Source organism: Bactrocera dorsalis, chromosome 4 (genome assembly GCF_023373825.1).
Source record: "Bactrocera dorsalis isolate Fly_Bdor chromosome 4, ASM2337382v1, whole genome shotgun sequence".
In the NCBI taxonomy this organism is placed as follows: domain Eukaryota; kingdom Metazoa; phylum Arthropoda; class Insecta; order Diptera; family Tephritidae; genus Bactrocera; species Bactrocera dorsalis.
In genome coordinates, this window is record NC_064306.1 from 41,990,318 (window position 1) to 42,009,984 (window position 19,667).

Here is a 19,667-nt window from a genome sequence, read left to right on the forward strand (position 1 = left end):
GTAATAACCTCGAATTTATGCGTCGATATCGGACAATAAATGAAGCATGCCTACATCATTTCAGTCCGGAGTCCAAATGTCGATAAACCGACTGGACAGCATACAATGAACCTGCTCCAAAGCGTGGAGAAACGCAACCCTCGGCTGGCAAGGTTATGGTGTCTTTATTTTGGGATGCGCGTGGAACAATTTTTATTGACTACAGTAGAAACTCGATTAACCGGACTAATTGTTGTCGATAGGCATTCGGATAATCGAAAATCCGGATAATCGAATGTATGAAGAAAAACAAATAGATATTCATATCCTGCAACGAAAATCAATGTTTATTAAGAAATGAACACTTACTTATGTATGTATGTACATATTTTCTTAGATTACACTACATACGTTATACTAAACTGCAGCATTAATCATGAAATACAATAAAATATTTAGGTACGTATGTACGAATAATTTGTCTAGAATATGTATTTGGTAATTTGCATTTGGTAATCATGAAATAAGTAGGTAGGTAATAAGTTTAATTTGGTTTAAAATGGTAATTGTCATTTAACGTAAGCAACTTTTTCTCTTCATTGCTGCTATATCACGAATTCGTTTCAGTTGTAGTAGACTCACAGTATTACTCTAGGGGTATTCTCTCGCTCTTGCAAACCCCTTGCACGGTGCAAGAATTGCATATATTTCCTCTCGGTGCACCGGCAAAACAACAAACACGCAGAAAAACGCGCGGGCAGCGGCAGCGACCCCACACTGCGCGAGCGAAATATGCAAGTTCCGACACGTTCATGATTCCATAATTTCTACGTAGGTACATACATATAAATTGGTCGCGATTGGTAGTCCGGATAATCGCGAATCCGTATAACTGAGGGCCGGATAAACGAGTTTCTACTGTATCTTGAAAGAGGAAGGATCTTCAACAACGACTATTACATAGCGTTATTGAACCGTTTGGTGGACGAAATCGCCTAAAATCGGTGGCAATAGAAGAAAGAGAATGTGCTGTTTCACCAAGACAATGCACCGTGTTACAAGTTAGTGAATACGAATGCAAAAATCCATCAATTGGGCTTCGAATTGCCTCAGCATTCACCCTATTCTGCAGATCTGGCCCTCAGCAACTGTTTTCTGTTCTCAGATTTAAAAAGAATGGAATGAAATTATCGTCGAATGAAAAAGCGATCGGTGAAACTGAGGCCTATTTTACGCCAAAAATGTTATCGAAAAGTTGGAGAGTCGCTATAATCATTGTAACACCCTTTAAGGAAACTATGTTGAATAAAAAAAAGTAAAATTTGCCAAAAAAATTGTTTTGCTATAGTAGGCCGGGAACTTTTCAATTGACCTGTTATGAATCGTACAAAAGATATAAAGACTATAAATAAAAGGTAATTTATTACTATTAAGTGCATTCTTTGTATCCCCTCGGCGGTTGCCTTTAATTCACAAGTGCATTCCAAATATGATAACGGTATGGTAACTAATACGGGTGTTAGTAAATATCACTCACAATACTCATTTAAGAGCAGTTAACTAATTAGATTCACGTATATTCATATGATGCTAGAATACGAGTGTACAGATATCATTGTACATATTAATACTCGTATATAGATATATCCATTGTTGTAACAAGATTAACACCTGATATGTAACAAAGTTGAAATGCGCGCTCAGCTTCTCAAATGGCTGATAAGGAGAGAGTGAGTTTGCATTTATTCTACTTTATAGCTTAATCTAGTATAATTTAATTGAATTTATATATAATATGTACGAGCATGTATTAAATTTATTTGCGCTAATAAATTACGTTTTATTGTCACTGATAATTATAAAATATATATATTATACAAAATAATTATAAACAAATAATCACAAGAGCATTTAAGAAAGAGTACTGATACGATCTGGTATTTCATAATTTTAGCTCCAAGTTTATACATGCATAGAGAGCTTATCATAGCTCAAAACTTGCATGCATAGTCTCTAATCCATTGTTCAAGTTCACATCCCTTTGTTTGATTCGACTCATTGATCCCGCTAATTTGAAATTGGCATTAACGTAAAATTGATTTAAATTGTCAGCTTAAAAAAAATGCATATTCACATTATCCACGTATTTAAATGCATGTCTTTATTAACGTTTTCAAATTACGCTTCTAAGGCAATACAGGCTTGCTTTTGTTTAATCCAATTTTCCATACACTTGTTATAACCCTCGGCTGGGATGAATTTTGGTGTCTTCGGTGGGAAGTCTGAACATATGCGCTCCCAAGTGCTTAAGTCTTGGCCTCCCAAATGTGGGATAGAAGAAGGAAGTGTTCAGTTGTTTCCAATTCATCTTTCTCCGTACTGCAAATGGTGTCCGTTAAGATTCCTAACCATACAGTATGGATGCCAATAGGGCAATGTCTTGTTAAAGCCCCATAACTACCTTACTAAGGGCGAAGATAACACTAGATCTCCTGCGATCGATGTTGAACCAAAAGGCTTTTACTACCGCTTCCGTGAAGCCCAGTCTTCTAATATTAGAACACAAGAGGATACGGGAACACTAATCCGCTACCATTCTACCGATAGCGATTCTAGGGTGGCTTTCCTCTCTAGCTCATCAGCTTCACAATTTCCTGCAATTCCGCTTTCGCCCGACACTCATAGCAGTTTTATTACTAAGACACTCGATGCTATTGATAGCAATGTTAGGCACTCAAGTTCAAGGCTAGTATCGCCGCTCTGCTACCTGAGTGAATGGTCACTTTTCTGAAGGAGTTTGCACTCCGGATCAACGGACTTACTGCTACCTTAATGGCTACAACGTGGCCTTAACAAAAGACTTATTTATTATAGTTAAAAAAAAAAGAACCCGTCTGAGTCAAATTTGATCAGATGGTTTATTAGCAAAAAATTTTTTAATTTGATTTCTAGATTTCTTTTTCAAACTTTTCTCTTGTTACAAAAAGTTTCGAGCGACCTCTGTCTGCAATTGGTCTCCTGAACTTGGATGAATCATCTACCAGTTTAACTACATTCAAATACAGAGCAAATTAAGTCTTTACATATGTCTTAAGCGACGACAACAAATTATGAACGTGCTTATAGCTTACAAAACTGGGTATTTGTACCTCTCCAGAGAGGGTTCTTTTGCATAAATTTGTTTATAAAATAACTGAGTAAGAAACGCTTTGCGTTCTCTCAAGTAAATATGTTAATTTTTGAAACGTGAAGGGATAATATATGCTTGTCATTTATCAATGATGAAGCATAATTTCAAGTGAGTCAGTGATGTAAACCTAAATTAACATTTTTTAACCAAATTCTGAGCACACAGACACTAAAAAGTATCTTCTCACCTCTGTCATTTACTAGCCAAACAATCAAATCAGAGAATAATATTACTATTTTAATAACCAAATTGCCGAAATTTAGTAATTACTGTCAAAATTATTCACTTAATTCATTATCAAGGTCAGTGGATCCTCCTTTTTTGATCTGTAGTGTAATTAAATATAATAATAATAATCGCTGTCAGGCATAGTTTAACTTAAAACAGAATTCTCAAATTACAAGCATGTTTGCTCACTACCCTCAGGTAGGTAACAACAATCCACTGAGAAGCTTATTCAATCATATGTGATTAAGTAAGTTTGAATCTATAATTTTGTATGATGAAATACCCTGCAGTGAAGCGTGCCATGTAAGGTGAGGCTAACTAACAACATTATACTAATATGTAAACAACTAGGGAATATAATCCACATCGAATGACCACGCAAAAGTCGACTGACTACATTGCATTCCTTTTTCATTACAACCAAACTAGTAGAAAAAATAATACAAAATTCTATAGTTAGAACCGGTACGAACTGTAGATCCATGTATTTTAAGAAATCGTCTGTAATGAGAGGAGCACGGCTGCTTTACATGCACGGAACAGTCTTAACAATAACGCGCACTTCAAAACACATGAACTGATCGACTTACATAGCAGTGCTAACTATGTGCCTAAATTCTACTAGTTCTCAACCAAAAAGATGTCTTCTTACTTTGATTTCGCCCTACTGGGTAATTACTGAGCACACGGCTAATTGAGTGTCAACTTCATACCGCTCTCAGCTATGATGATGATAACGGATCGACGGGCGGCTTATTTGGCAAACAGCACTGTTATCTTAAAAGCGTTTCAAGAGCCCCAACAAGTGTCAGTCGCTACCCGACCACCAACGTGTTAGAAACGTTTGATTCAGTGTGTGACTATAAAATAAAATGGCTTTGAAATATTCAGTGTTTGCTATACTTTTTCTGCTCGCTTTGAGTGAGTTATACGTATTGATCGCGGCGCGTATATCGGATCAGTTAAAAGTCCGTTTGCCACATGGCGGTGTGCTGGTGGGACGCCATTGGACCTCACATAAAGGGCGACATGTACGCGCCTTTATGGGTGTGCCGTATGCGCTGCCGCCTGTGGGCGATTTGAGGTTTAAAGTGAGTGAAAGTATTCTGCCTCAAATAGTGCTGCTGTAAAGTGTATATAAATAGAAAATTGTCAGAGGTCACTAGTGTAAAAAGTAGCCGTGAGGTGTGGCGAAAAGTTAAGTGCTGAAAAAATTCGAATATATTGTGACTCCTTAAACTCTCACTTAGCAACTCTAATGATTTCAACGATATTCCACCAAACCGGACTGGACCAGAAGCACCAATGAAGCAATCCTGACAATTCTTATCCTTACAGTTTTGTGAATCTATTATATGCCAATTTATACAAATACGAGGACCTTTAGGGCTAGAACTGCCCACATCTAGTGGATATTTAAGAAAAGTTAGTTAAAGGTCAAGCTAAAATTGGTCATTCATTATTTCTTGTCCTAACAACATACCAAGTTCGGTAAATTTAGGATGTGTCCTTGTTTAAATCTTCAAGCTTTCAAAAGTAGAGCTCGCTTTTGAACATTTTTTATAGTCAGTGTCCTTTAGCCAGATTATTTAGCAAAATTTTATAAAAGTTGGGTTAGGTAAATCTGATAGGCCAATAAGTCACGCATCGACCAGGTCCTTTGGTCCTTTGCGATCCAGATGGAGTTCGATTCTAAGTCCTTGAGCGGTAGTCATCCCTTAGGATGCTTTCGCCTACTGCTAATTTTAACAGACTCTGCGACCTTACTATGGATACCTCCTTCAGTTTATTATACCGTGAGGACCACAGATGCTTACAGCGTAGACCTGCCAATGCGAGACAAGTGCTCCATTATTTCCCTTTTGTCTTGCTTTAGACATATCCTGTAGTCTTTTCCGTCTGGCAGCCTCATTCTGCGAACGTGTGTTCCTCCAGAGATTTTATAGAAAAGTGATTTATATTTGGCAAGATAAAAAAATCGTAGTATGCTATGAAAATACTAAACAGCACATTACTAATGGTTCCAAAAGCACTTAAGATCTATTTTCCACTCTCCATTTACCTATATGGCATCTCTACATGTCAATTACAACATGCTTGTTCTTATACTTATCTCCCTTCTTTTGCCAAATACGTCGCGTGTCTGGCGCTCCTCCCCTCAGAGGGCTATTTGTAATACTTCATAGCTTGATCAATTAAAAACTCTGAAAATGACCTTCATACATTTGACGCTTCAGTTTTTTGCTAATTCCTTTATCGACTTTGTAAACAAATACCGCTCGAAATGCCATGATAACAACTAATCAGTGCTTTAAATAGAGTGCATTTACTTGGCACATACGTTCCCTACCTCCTCCTCTCTTGTTTACTGATATGCCATTTATATATACAAGTATTTCTTTCTTGCTTAGCCACCAGTACCGTATGGCCCGTGGTCGGGCGAGCGTCTCGCGATTAGAGACTCAGAAGTATGCATACATCGCGATCCATTCACACGCCAAACACAAATCGTCGGTAGTGAAGACTGTCTATATCTGAATGTCTACACGCCAGAGGTAGGTTTAATCTTCCAGTATTACATGTAATCAACACAAATCCATATCTTTATTGTTTGTCTACGAAGAAACCACGAACATCGAAACCCTTACCGGTTATGGTTAATATTCATGGTGGCGGTTTTATTAGCGGCTCTGGTGTGAGCAGCTACTATGCGCCTGATTATTTACTAGATCATGATATTATATTGGTTTCCGGCAACTACCGCTTGGGTACACTCGGCTTCTTAAGCACTGAGACTTTAGATTGCCCCGGCAATTTTGGTTTAAAAGATCAGTCGCTCATTTTACGTTGGGTACAGCAAAATATTGCCGCATTCGGTGGTGATCCGAATAGTGTTACGATTTTCGGCAATAGTGCGGGTGGCGCTAGTGTTACGTATCAATTGGTATCGAGCTTATCGGAAGGTAGTATACAAATTAGCATGCTGTTTTTGCATATCAAATATTATACAACGGAATTTTATTTAACTGCAGGACTCTTCCATAAAGCCATAGTACAGTCCGGTTCATACTACAATCCCTGGGCACAACCAGAGCATAAAGGCACACCCGCAAAGCGTGCACGAAAGGTCGCACAATTGGTTGGGTGTAATCCTGAGGAAAATTGGCAACATATATTGCGCTGCTTACGCACTAAAGAGGCCAGCGATGTCGTTGCTACGCTCTATGACTTCTTCGTGAGTTTTAGTTAAACTTATATATAGTGGGAACAACAAAACTTTTGTATGACTCTGTGTGTTACTATGCTTAGGAATGGGACTTTGATCCCATGATGCCATTCCAACCTGTTGTTGAGCCTCCACATGAGGGTGCCTTCCTTACCGTCTTACCACGTGATGGTGGCATGCCACACGGCTTCTCCTTACCACTTATAATTGGTGCTACCTCGGAGGAAGGTCTACTGAGAAGTGTGCCCTTGCTTACCTCACCTGGGCTTTTGACTGATTTAAAAAATCAATTTCAAAAGATTCTACCAATTCAACTACAATACGACCATCACAAGCCGGAAGTGCGCGATGAGATTACACATCAAATAGAACAGTTCTACTTCAAAGAGGGACATAACTATGACAAAGAGAATCATCACAATTTCACGGACGTAAGTGCGCACACAAGTCGAAAATCTTAATTAGCTCCACTATATTCTATGATCTTCTGACAGCTTTACTCTGATGGCTGGTTTATTGCTGGTATCGATGAGTACATCAAACAGCGCGTTGAAGCTCAAAACTCGAACCGGTTACCGCCTTTTTACGTATATCTCTTTGAGCATCGTAGTCCAGCCAGTTTCTCCGAACTTTTCGGTGCAGACCCTGAAGATTTCTTCGGTAAAACTCTTTTCTCAAAGTTTGTAGTGCCTTTAAGTATTGGCATTTTTTTTCTGTTCTAGGCGTCTGTCATGCCGAGGAATTGCAATACCTCTTTCCCTTGGGTCTTAGTCTCTTCGTAAGCTCATCCCCCACCGAGAACGATATTGTACTACGCGAGGCCATACTGAAAATGTGGGTGAACTTCGCTAGTGAGGGGTGGGTCAGAACCTTGAGTGGTTAACAATTGTTTTTTTTTTTATAATTTAATAAATTATTTAATTAATATTCACAGCAATCCAACGCCTGCAGGCTCGAACTTAACATCCTGGGCCCCCGCCAAGGGCTACCCCGTCAATTATGCACGTTTGGGTCATAAGACACCTGAGGAATTCACTGTGCTACAAATGGAGCGTGATATCTATGGCGATCGTACAAATTTCTGGCGACAACTCCAAGCTCACATTCCGGCGGAACAACGGGAGAAGAAAATACGAGATGAGTTGTAAAGCGGCTATATACAGTTGAGAAATATTTCTCATTTTCTAGGTCCTTGTGGTGGTTTGTTTTTTGAATATGTCTTTATATTTTGTATGTAACCTGAACTTCGTGGTTCTGTGATTTTAATAAATTTTTTGCAATATCATATATGTTCATCTAAGTCCACTGTCTTTAATAAGTCAAGGAATGATTTTCATGATATTGCACTCATACGAGTATACATTCATTTACCATTTTTAACTTTAAACCATTTCGGACTCCATTAACTGAAGTTGCGATCTTTTCCTCCGACTAAGCTCTATTACCAATTTTTATAATCGTGTTGTCGAAGAACTGCTATTTGTCATTTCTTTTTTGTGTATCATAATGTTGTTTTTCTTAATTTCCCTTTGGTCTCATTCATCATTCTTATCCTCCCTTGCTAGATTCCTTTAAAGTCACTTGCAATTAAGTCACTCACAATAATGAATTTTTTTATCTATTATTCCCGAGATTTGGAATACATTTTTATGTAGGTATACGGCCCGAAACGTGAAATTATTTGCTCAACGAAGTATTCTCTTCATAAATTCATTGATTGATGCGATTTGTGGGAACTGACGCCGTATTGTTGAGACCAAATGTCGCCGTGATCTGACCTTCAATTTCAGACATCAAATAGTCGGTTATCATGAGCGATAACGGTCACCATTAACGGTTACGTTCTCACCGATATCATTTTTGAAGAAATAGGGACTGATGATTCCACCGCCCCACAAACCACGCCGAACCGTTGTTTTTTCTGGATGAAATCACAGCTCTTGAATCTCTTCAGTTTGCTTTTCGTCCCAAATGTGGCAATTTTGCTTGTTTACATACCCATTGAGCCAGAAATGGGCCTCATCGCTGAACAAAAATTGGCCCGTAACTGTCGGATCTTCTTTAAACTTTTCAAGAACCCATAGACCGAAGTTGAATTTTGACAAAACTTTAACAGATTTAGAGAATACGGTGAATGTAGAAGTAATTCGAAACGCAATTCATGATATTTGGCATCGTATTAATTGATTTGTGACACGGTGCGTTGTCTTAATGAAACAGAACTTTCTTCTTCTTCAAATGAGGCCGTTATGCCCCGATTTTCTCCTTCAAACGCTCCAACAACGCAATGTAGTAGTCGAAGTTACTTTTCCCATAACGTTATATCTCATAAACTAAAGTTCGAAAGCTGTCAAATTTGTACTCATATTTTTGAAAGGTAAAGGCTAATCCTTAAATAAGCAAATTTTTTCAAGACTAGAATATACACTTTTACATTTTATACCCAGAACAATTTGCCACGAAGTTTCTAATACTCAAAAAGAGACCACTCAGTCGATTTAGCCATATCCGTCTATTTGTCCGTCTCTATATATACACGAACTTGTTCCTCAGTTTTTGAGTTATCGATATGAAATTCTGCTCACGTCCTTCTCTCCTCCAGAAGTTGCTCATTTCTCGGAACCGCCGATGTCGGACCACTATAGCATATAGTAGCTAAACTAGCTAAAACTAAACGAACGAAATCAAGTGCTTGTAGGGAAAACTTTCGCATTTCTAAGATGATAATGTAATGCCATAAGAAATTATTCAGATCGGCTTACCATTGCATATAGCTGCCATACAATCTGAGCGATCGGAATCAAGTTCTTGTATGGAAAACTTTTGTATTTGACAAGATGTATTCACGAAATTTGGTATAGATTATTTTCTAAAGCTAATCTAATCTCCGAAAAAATTGTTCAGATCGGATTACTATAGCATATAGCTTCCATACAAACTGAACACATATTTTCTAACAGGAATGCACCTGTGAAGGGTATATTAGCTTCGTTGCAGCCGAAGTTAACGTTTTTTCTTGTTTTTAATTATATACGTATAAGCACTTAATTATACATTTGAACATATGTACGTAAGTAAGTACTTATCTTCAATAATTTGCTACACAAGCAGTCAAGCGGTATTTGCTTTGTCATTTATTCCATTGTTGACTGTTCTTTATCAATAGAGAGCTTACTAGTACATCCGCATGCATATTAAATAAAGGGGCTTGATACATATTATTATATATTTATTTATTACCGTAATTTTTGCAACAAGCCGCATTTGCACTGTGACTATCATAAAAAACGTCTTATCATATAAGATAGCTAAGTTGATTAGCTTTTCTTAATGCTTAGATACATACTTTTACACCTAAAATTAACATGTCGATTGAAGGGTCCCCAGCTTGACACATCGAAATATAGCGATATTAGAATTAAATGCAAAAAACCCACAAAATAATTCTGAAAGACTGTAAAGTGAAGTTGTTCGAGATAGCAGGCACTCTAGAGATATCAGCGGAACGTATTTTGATAGGAGATAGCAAGGTGAGTGCCGGGCCAAATTTCGTAAAGATACCACGTCAAATGCAAAAGTTTTCCATACCAGTACTAGATTCCGATAGTTGAGTTTGTATAGCAGCTATTTGCTATAGTACTTAAGCCTGAACATTTTCTTCGTATATTACATTATTATCTTAGAAAATAACGTGTGCAATCTTTTGTGAAGATATATTGTCAAATGTGAAAGTTTTCCATGCAAGAACTTGATTCCGATCATTCAGTTTGTATGGCAGCTATATGTTATAGAAGTCCGATATCGGCAATTCCGACAAATGAACAGCTTTTTTAAGTAAAAATGACGTTTGCAAAATTTCAAAACGATATCATAAAAACTGAGGGACTAGTTCGTATATATACAGACGGACATGGATAAATCGACTCAGATCAACATACGGATCATTTGTATATATACGTATACTTCCTTCTTCCTTCCTTAATATACCCTGTTCAGGGTACAACAACGATAAGTGGAATCGGAACAGTGTTTGGAGATGTTCCAGTGTAATAAACCCGAATTTATGTATCGATATCGGACAATAAATGAAGCATGCCTAGATCGTTTCACTCCGGAGTCCAAACGACGGTCAACCGAATGGACAGCTCACGATGAACCTGCTCCGAAGCGTGGAGAAACGCAACCCTCGGCTGGCAAGGTTATGGTGTCTTTATTTTGGGATGCGTGTGGAACAATTTTAATTGACTACAGTAGAAACTCGATTATCCGGACTAATTGTTGTCGATAGGCATTCGGATAATCGAAAATCCGGATAATCGAATGTATGAAAAAAAACAAATAGATATTCATATCCTGCAACGAAAATCAATGTTTATTAAGAAATGAACACTTACTTATGTATGTATGTACATATTTTCTTAGATTACACTACATACGTAATACTAAACTGCAGCATTAATCATGAAATACAATAAAATATTTAGGTACGGTATGTACGAATAATTTGTCTACAATATGTATTTGGTAATTTGCATTTGGTAATCATGAAATAAGTAGGTAGGTAATAAGTTTAATTTGGTTTAAAATGGTAATTGTCATTTAACGTAAGCAACTTTTTCTCTTCATTGCTGCTATATCACGAATTTGTTTCAGTTGTAGTAGACTCACAGTATTACTCTAGGGGTATTCTCTCGCTCTTGCAAACCCCTTGCACGGTGCAAGAATTGCATATATTTCCTCTCGGTGCACCGGCAAAACAACAAACACGCAGAAAAACGCGCGGGCAGCGGCAGCGACCCCACACTGCGCGAGCGAAATATGCAAGTTCCGACACGTTCATGATTCCATAATTTCTACGTAGGTACATATAAATTGGTCGCGATTGGTAGTCCGGATAATCGCGAATCCGTATAACTGAGGGCCGGATAAACGAGTTTCTACTGTATCTTGAAAGAGGAAGGACCTTCAACAACGACTATTATATAGCGTTATTGGACCGTTTGAAGGACGAAATCGCCTAAAATCCACCGCAATAGAAGAAAAAGAGTGTGCTGTTTCAACAAGACAATGCACCGTGTTACAAGTTAGTGAATGCGATGTCAAAAATCTGTCAATTAGGCTCCGAATGTCCTCAGCATCCACTCTATTCTGCAAATCTCGCCTTCAGCAACTAATTTCTGTTCTCAAATCTAAAAAGAATGGAATGAAATTTTCGTCGAATGCAAAAGCGATCGGTGAAACTGAGGCCTATTTTACGCCAAAAATGTTATCGAAAAGTTGGAGAGTCGCTATAATCATTGTAACACCCTTTAAGGAAACTATGTTGAATAAAAAAGAGTAAAATTTGCCAAAAAAAATAGTTTTACTATAGTAGGCCGGGAACTTTTCAATTGGCCTGTTATGAATCGTACAAAAGATAAGAAAGATAACTATAAATAAAAGGTAATTTATTACTATTAAGTGCATTCTTTGTATCCCCTTCGGCGGTTGCCTTTAATTCACAAGTGCATTCCAAATATGATAACGGTATGGTAACTAATACGGGTGTTAGTAAATATCACTCACAATACTCATTTAAGAGATGTTAACTAATTAGATTCACGTACTCGTATAATCATATGATGCTAGAATATACATATATCATTGTACATATTAATACTCGTATATAGATATATCCATTGTTGTAACAAGATTAACACCTGATATGTAACAAAGTTGAAACGCGCGCTCAGCTTCTCAAATGGCTGATAAGGAGAGAGTGAGTTTGCATTTATTCTACTTTATAGCTTAATCTAGTATAGTTTAATTGAATTTTTATATAATATATACGAGCATGTATTAAATTTATTTGCGCTAATAAATTACGTTTTATTGTCACTGATAATTATAAAATATATATATTATACAAAATAATTATAAACAAATAATCACAAGAGCATTTAAGAAAGAGTACTGATACGATCTGGTATTTCATAATTTTAGCTCCAAGTTTATACATGCATAGAGAGCTTATCATAGCTCAAAACTTGCATGCATAGTCGCTAATCCATTGTTCAAGTTCACATCCCTTTGTTTGATTCGACTCATTGATCTCGCTAATTTGAAATTGGCATTAACGTAAATTTGATTTAAATTGTCAGCTTAAAAAATGCATATCCACATTAACCACGTATTTAAATGCATGTCTTTATTAACGTCTTCAAATTGCGCTCCTAAAGCAATACAAGCTTGCTAATGTTTAATCCAATTCTCCATATACTTGCTATAACCCTCGGCTGGGATTAATTTTGGTGTCTTTGGTGGTATGTCTGAAGTTATGCGCTCCCAAGTGCTTAAGTCTTGACCTCCCAATTGCGAGATAGAGGAAGGAAGTGTTGAGTTGTTCCCAATTCATCTTTCTCCGTACTGCAAATGGTGTCCGTTAAGATTCCTAACCATACAGTATGGATGCCAATAGGGCAACGTCTTGTTAAAGCCCCTTAATTACCTTACTTAGGGCAAATATATCACTAGAGCTCCTGCGAACGATCTTGAACCAAAAGGCTTTTGCGACCGCTTCCGCGAAGCCCCGCTATGTAGTATTAGAACACAAGAGGATACGGAGGATGCACTTATCCGCTAGCATTCTACCGAAAGCGATTCTAGGGTGCCTTTCCTCTATAGCTTAACAGCTTTGTAATTTTCGGCAATATCCACTTCGGCCCTGAACCCATACCAGTGTTATTACTAAGACACTCGATGCTATTGATAGCAAGGTTAGGCACTCAAGTTCAAGGCTAGTATCGCCGCTCTGCTATCTGAGTGAATGGTCACTTTTCTGAAGGAGTTTGCACTCCGGAGCAACGGACTTACTGCTACCTTAATGGCTACAACGTGGCCTTAACAAAAGACTAATTTATTATAGTTAAAAAAAAAGAACCCGTCTGAGTCAAATTTGATCAGATGGTTTATTAGCAAAAAAATTTTTAATTTGATTTCTAGATTTCTCTTTCAAACTTTCCTCTTGTTACAAAAAATTTCGAGCGACCTTTGTCTGCAATTGGTCTCCTGAACTTGGATGGATCATCTACCAGTTAAACTACATTGAAATAAAAAGTAAATTAAGTCTTTACATACATATGTCTTAAGCGACGACAACATATTATGGACGTGCTTATGGCTTACAAAACTAGGTATTTGTACTTCTCCAAAGAGGGTTCTTTGCATAAATTTGTTTATAAAATAACTGAGTAAGAAACGCTTTGCGTTCTCTCAAGTAAATATGTTAATTTTTGAAATGTGAAGGGATAATATATGCTTGTCATTTATCAATGATCAAGCATAATTTCAAGCGAGTCAGTGATGTAAACCTAAATTAACATTTTTTAACCAAATTCTGAGCACACAGACACTAAAAAGTATCTCTCACCTCTGTAATTTACTAGCCAAACAATCAAATCAGAGAATAATATTACTATTTTAATAACCAAATTGCCGAAATTTAGTAATTACTGTCAAAATTATTCACTTAATTCATTATCAAGGTCAGTGGATCCTCCTTTTTTGATCTGTAGTGTAATTAAATATAATAATAATAATCGCTGTCAGGCACAGTTTAACTTAAAACAGAATTCTCAAATTACAAGCATGTTTGCTCAATACCCTCAGGTAGGTAACAACAATCCACTGAGAAACTTATTCAATCATATGTGATTAAGTAAGTTTGAATCTATAATTTTGTATGATGAAATACCCTGCAGTGAAGCGTGCCATGTAAGGTGAGGCTAACAATATTCTATAACAAAGTATATAATCAATATCGAATGACCACGCAAAAGTCGACCGACTACATTGCATTCCTTTTTCATTACAACCAAACTAGTAAAAAAAATAATACAAAATTGTACAGTTAGAATCGGTACGATCTGTAGATCCATGTATTTTAAGAAATCGTCTATAATGAGAGGATCACGGTTGCTTTACATGTACGGAAGCAGTCTTAACACTAAAGCGCACTTCAAAATACATGAACTGATCGACTTAGCAATGCTAACTATGTGCCTAAATTTTACTAGTTCTCAACCAAAAAGATGTCTTCTTACTTTGATTTCGCCCTACTGGGTAATTACTGAGCACACGGCTCATTGAGTGTCAACTTCATACCGCTCTCAGCTATGATGATGATAACGGATCTACGGAGGGCGAGTTTGGCAAACAGCACTGTTATCTTAAAAGCGTTTCAAGAGCCCCAACAAGTGTCAGTCGCTACCCGATCACCAACGTGTTAGAAACGTTTGATTCAGTGTGTGACTATAAATTAAAAAATGGCTTTGAAATATTCAGTGTTTGCTATACTTTTTCTGCTCGCTTTGAGTGAGTTATACGTATTGATCGCGGCGCGTACATCGGATCAGTTAAAAGTCCGTTTGTCACATGGCGGTGTGCTGGTGGGACGCCATTGGACCTCACATAAAGGGCGACATGTACGCGCCTTTATGGGTGTGCCGTATGCGTTGCCGCCTGTGGGTGATTTGAGGTTTAAAGTGAGTGAAAGTATTCTGCCGCAAATAGTGCTGCTGTAAAGTATATATAAATAGAAAATTATCAGAGGGCACTAGTGTAAAAAGTAGCCTTGAGGTGTGGCGAAAAGTTAAGTGCTGAAAAAATTCGAATAGCGATCGCTATTTCTTTGGTGCTTCCAGGCCATCAAATTTATTGTAAAAAAGAAATCAAGCGAGAGTCGACTTAAACAGATCTCCATTTTCCAGATGTGTAGTGTTCGATAATATTGTGACTCCTTAAACTCTCACTTAGCAAATCTAATGATTTCACCGATATTCCATCAACCCGACTGGACCAGAAGCACCAACGAAGCAATCCTAACAATTCCTATCCTTACAGTTTTGTGAATTTCTTATATGCCAATTTATACAAATACGAGGACCTTTAGGGCTAGAACTGCCCACATCTAATGCATATTTAAGTAAAGTTAGTTAAAGATCAAGCTAAATTTGGACATTAATTATTTCTTGTCCTAACAACATACCAAGTTCGGTAAATTTAGGATGTGTCCTTGTTTAAATCTTCAAGCTTTCAAAAGTAGAGCTCGTTTTTGAACATTTTTTATAGTCAATGTCCTTTAACCAGATTATTTAGCAAAATTTTATAAAAGTTGGGTTAGGTAAATCTGATAGGCCAATAAGTCACGCATCGACCAGGTCCTTTGGTCCTTTGCGATCCAGATGGAGTTCGATTCTAAGTCCTTGAGCGGTAGTCATCCCTTAGGATGCTTTCGCCTACTGCTAATTTTAACAGACTCTACGACCTTACTATGGATACCTCCTTCAGTTTATTATACCGTGAGGACCACAGATGCTTACAGCGTAGACCTGCCAATGCGAGACAAGTGCTCCATTATTTCCCTTTTGTCTTTTCCGTCTGGCAACCTCATTCTGCGGACGTGTGTTCCTCCAGAGATATTATACGATCAAAATACTAAACAACACATTACTAATGGTTCCAAAAGCACTTAAGATCTATTTTTCACTCTCCATTTACCTATATGGCATCTCTACATGTCAATTACAACATGCTTGTTCTTATACTTATCTCACCTTCTTTTGCCAAATACGTCGCGCGTCTCGCGCTCTCTCCCCTCAGAGGGCTATTTGCAAGACTTCATAGCTTGATCAATGAAAAACTCTGAAAATGACCTTCATACATTTGACGCTTAAGTGTTTTGATAATTCCTTTATCGACTTTCTAAACAAATACCGCTCGAAATGCCATGATAACAACTAATCAGTGTCTTTAAATAGAGTGCATTTACTTGGCACATACGTTCCCTACCTCCTCCTCTCTTGTTTACTGATATGCCATTTATATATACAAGTATTTCTTTCTTGCTTAGCCACCAGTACCCTATGGCCCGTGGTCGGGCGAGCGTCTCGCGATAAGAGACTCAGAAGTATGCATACATCGCGATCCATTCACACGCCAAACACAAATCGTCGGTAGTGAAGACTGTCTTTATCTGAATGTCTACACGCCAGAGGTAGGTTTAATCTTCCAGTATTACTTATAATCAACACAAATCCATATTTTTATTATTTGTCTACGAAGAAACCACGAACATCGAAACCCTTACCGGTTATGGTTAATATTCATGGTGGCGGTTTTATTAGCGGCTCTGGCGTGAGCAGCTACTATGCGCCCGATTATTTACTAGATCATGATATTATATTGGTTTCCGGCAACTACCGCTTGGGCACGCTCGGCTTTCTAAGCACAGAGACTTTAGATTGTCCCGGCAATTTCGGTTTAAAAGATCAGTCGCTCATTTTACGTTGGGTACAGCAAAATATTGCCGCATTCGGTGGCGATCCAAATAGTGTTACGATTTTCGGCAATAGTGCGGGTGGCGCTAGTGTTACGTATCAATTGGTATCGAGCTTGTCGGAAGGTAGTATACAAATTAGCATGCTGTTTTTGCATATCAAATATTATACAACGGAATTTTATTTAACTGCAGGACTCTTCCATAAAGCCATAGTACAGTCGGGTTCATACTACAATCCCTGGGCACAACCAGAGCATAAAGGCACACCCGCAAAACGTGCACGGAAGGTCGCACAATTAGTTGGGTGTAATCCTGAGCAAAATTGGCAACATATATTGCGCTGCTTACGCACTAAAGAGGCCAGCGATGTCGTTGCTACGCTCTACGAGTTCTTCGTGAGTTTTAGTTAAACTTATATGTATTTAGTGTGAACAACAAATCTTGTGTGATTATCTTTAGGAATGGGACTTTGATCCCATGATGCCATTCCAACCTGTTGTTGAGCCTCCACATGAGGGTGCCTTCCTTACCGTCTTACCACGTGATGGTGGCATGCCACACGGCTTCTCCTTACCACTTATAATTGGTGCTACCTCGGAGGAAGGTCTACTGAGAAGTGTGCCCTTACTTACCTCACCTGGGCTTTTGACTGATTTAAAAAATCAATTTCAAAAGATTCTACCAATTCAACTACAATACGACCATCACAAGCCGGAAGTGCGTGATGAGATTACACATCAAATAGAACAGTTCTACTTCAAAGAGGGACATAACTATGACAAAGAGAATCATCACAATTTCACGGACGTAAGTGCACACAAAAATCAAAACTCTTAATTAGCTCCACTATATTGTATTATATTCTAACAGCTTTACTCTGATGGCTGGTTTATTGCTGGTATCGATGAGTATATCAAACAGCGCGTTGAAGCTCAAAACTCAAAACAGTTACCGCCCTTTTACGTATATCTCTTTGAGCATCGTAGTCCAGCCAGTTTCTCCGAACTTTTCGGTGCAGACCCTGAAGATTTCTTCGGTAAAATTCTCTTCTCGAAATATGTAGTGAAGTATTGGCAATTTCTTTTCTGTTCTAGGCGTCTGTCATGCCGAGGAATTGCAATACCTCTTTCCCTTGGGTCTTAGTCTCTTCGTAAGCTCATCCCCCACCGAGAACGATATTGTACTACGCGAGGCCATACTGGAAATGTGGGTGAACTTCGCTAGTGAGGGGTGGGTCAGAACCTTGAGTGGTTAACAATTGTTTTTTTTTTATAATTTAATAAATTATTTAATTAATATTCACAGCAATCCAACGCCTGCTGGCTCAAACTTAACACCCTGGGAACCCGTCACGGGCTATCCCGTTAATTATGCACGTTTAGGTCACAAGACACCCGATGAATTCACTGTGCTACAAATGGAGCGTGATATCTATGGCGATCGTACAAATTTCTGGCGACAACTCCAAGCTCACATTCCGGCGGAACAACGGGAGAAGAAAATACGAGATGAATTGTAAAGCGGTTATATACAGTTGCGAAATGTTTCTCATTTTCTAGGTCCTACTGTCGACCTGCTTTTTCAGTATATGTCTTTATTTTTTGTATGTAACCTGAACTTCGTGGTTCCTTGGTTTTAATAAATTCTATATACTAGCTTCGATGAAGTTTGCTATATCATATACATATGTTCATCTAAGTCCACTATCTTCAAGAAATCAAGGAATACATTCATACATACATTTATTTACCATTTACCATTTTTAACCTTAAACCATTTCGGACTTCATTTGCTGAAGTTGCGATCTTTTCCCCCGACTTAGCCGGATTGTTGATACACTGTTATTTTTGAGCTTCTTTTGTGCGTCAAAATAAAACAATTCTACTTTGCCTCAACGTTTCGTTTCCCTTTGGTCTCATTCATCATTCTTATAAAGTTACTTTCAGTGAATATTTTTTCTATTAAGTACACCGAATTCAAGAGTATATTGTATATTTATGTATACTCGTATTAGATGATCAGTTTACCCCGAAACTATCTCCAAGACTTACATTAGTTTTATGTCATTTTGCGATAGTGATGTTAGGAGCTGTTTCTTGTTAATTTTGGATTGCTTCAATCGAAAATGATAATAAAAATTGCCTAACATGTAGGATTTTTTGACTTTTGGATCTTCCTACTGGAAATTTACATTAAGGGGTTACATGGCTTTCCTCGGGTAAAAAAAAGAGTATTTTTTCAAGAACTTTTTCCCATATAAAAAATAAAATATTTTATTAGAATTTTTTATTGTTGCAAACATACACGATTAACAAACAAAAATTTTGAAATTTTTGGAAAAAATATATTAAACTCGGCCATTGTGACGCCATTTCAGATGACCCCTCGGAAAAAAGATGCACCCTACGTTGGCAAGATAACTCCTTACAAGATCATCTAAGATGAAAATATCAGTGTTTTAGATAAAATCTTAACTTAGAACTTGGACTAAGGTAAAAGCTGAAAATTATATTTTACAAAAAAATTAAAATTTCAGTGAAAACCAATTTTTGAGAAAATCCTGTTTAAAGACGGCGTATTAAGCCTAGCTAGCCTCGAGCGCAAAGTTGTATCTCCGAAGCTATTACACTTGAAAATTTAGGACAATATTCGAGAATTATTGCAGAGTTTAATAAGACAATAAAAAAACTAGATTTTTAGTAACCCCTTAAGCTCCGAACTCAATA

At 37.6% G+C, this 19,667-nt stretch overlaps 2 protein-coding genes across 3 annotated transcripts; both read left to right on the forward strand.

Moving 5' to 3' along the window:
* Window positions 1-4,193: 4,193 nt before the first annotated feature.
* LOC125778366 (juvenile hormone esterase-like) lies at window positions 4,194-18,624 on the forward strand. Of its 2 annotated transcripts, XM_049455560.1 has the most exons (9): window positions 4,194-4,488; window positions 5,809-5,952; window positions 6,021-6,360; window positions 6,430-6,632; window positions 6,707-7,054; window positions 7,118-7,283; window positions 7,346-7,481; window positions 7,558-7,811; window positions 18,501-18,624. In XM_049455560.1, exons 1-8 carry the CDS (start codon window positions 4,270-4,272, stop codon window positions 7,769-7,771), a joined length of 1,770 nt encoding a protein of 589 aa, XP_049311517.1. In that variant the 5' UTR covers window positions 4,194-4,269; the 3' UTR covers window positions 7,772-7,811; window positions 18,501-18,624. The 2 variants fall into 2 exon arrangements, with proteins under 2 accessions (XP_049311517.1, XP_049311515.1); XM_049455558.1 differs by lacking the exon at window positions 18,501-18,624 and having other exon boundaries at window positions 7,558-7,923.
* LOC105224147 (juvenile hormone esterase) lies at window positions 14,862-18,624 on the forward strand. Its single transcript, XM_049455557.1, has 8 exons — window positions 14,862-15,145; window positions 16,513-16,656; window positions 16,725-17,064; window positions 17,134-17,336; window positions 17,401-17,748; window positions 17,812-17,977; window positions 18,036-18,171; window positions 18,247-18,624. The coding sequence occupies exons 1-8, from the start codon at window positions 14,927-14,929 to the stop codon at window positions 18,458-18,460; spliced, it is 1,770 nt and encodes a 589-aa protein (XP_049311514.1). The 5' UTR covers window positions 14,862-14,926; the 3' UTR covers window positions 18,461-18,624.
* Window positions 18,625-19,667: the final 1,043 nt, after the last annotated feature.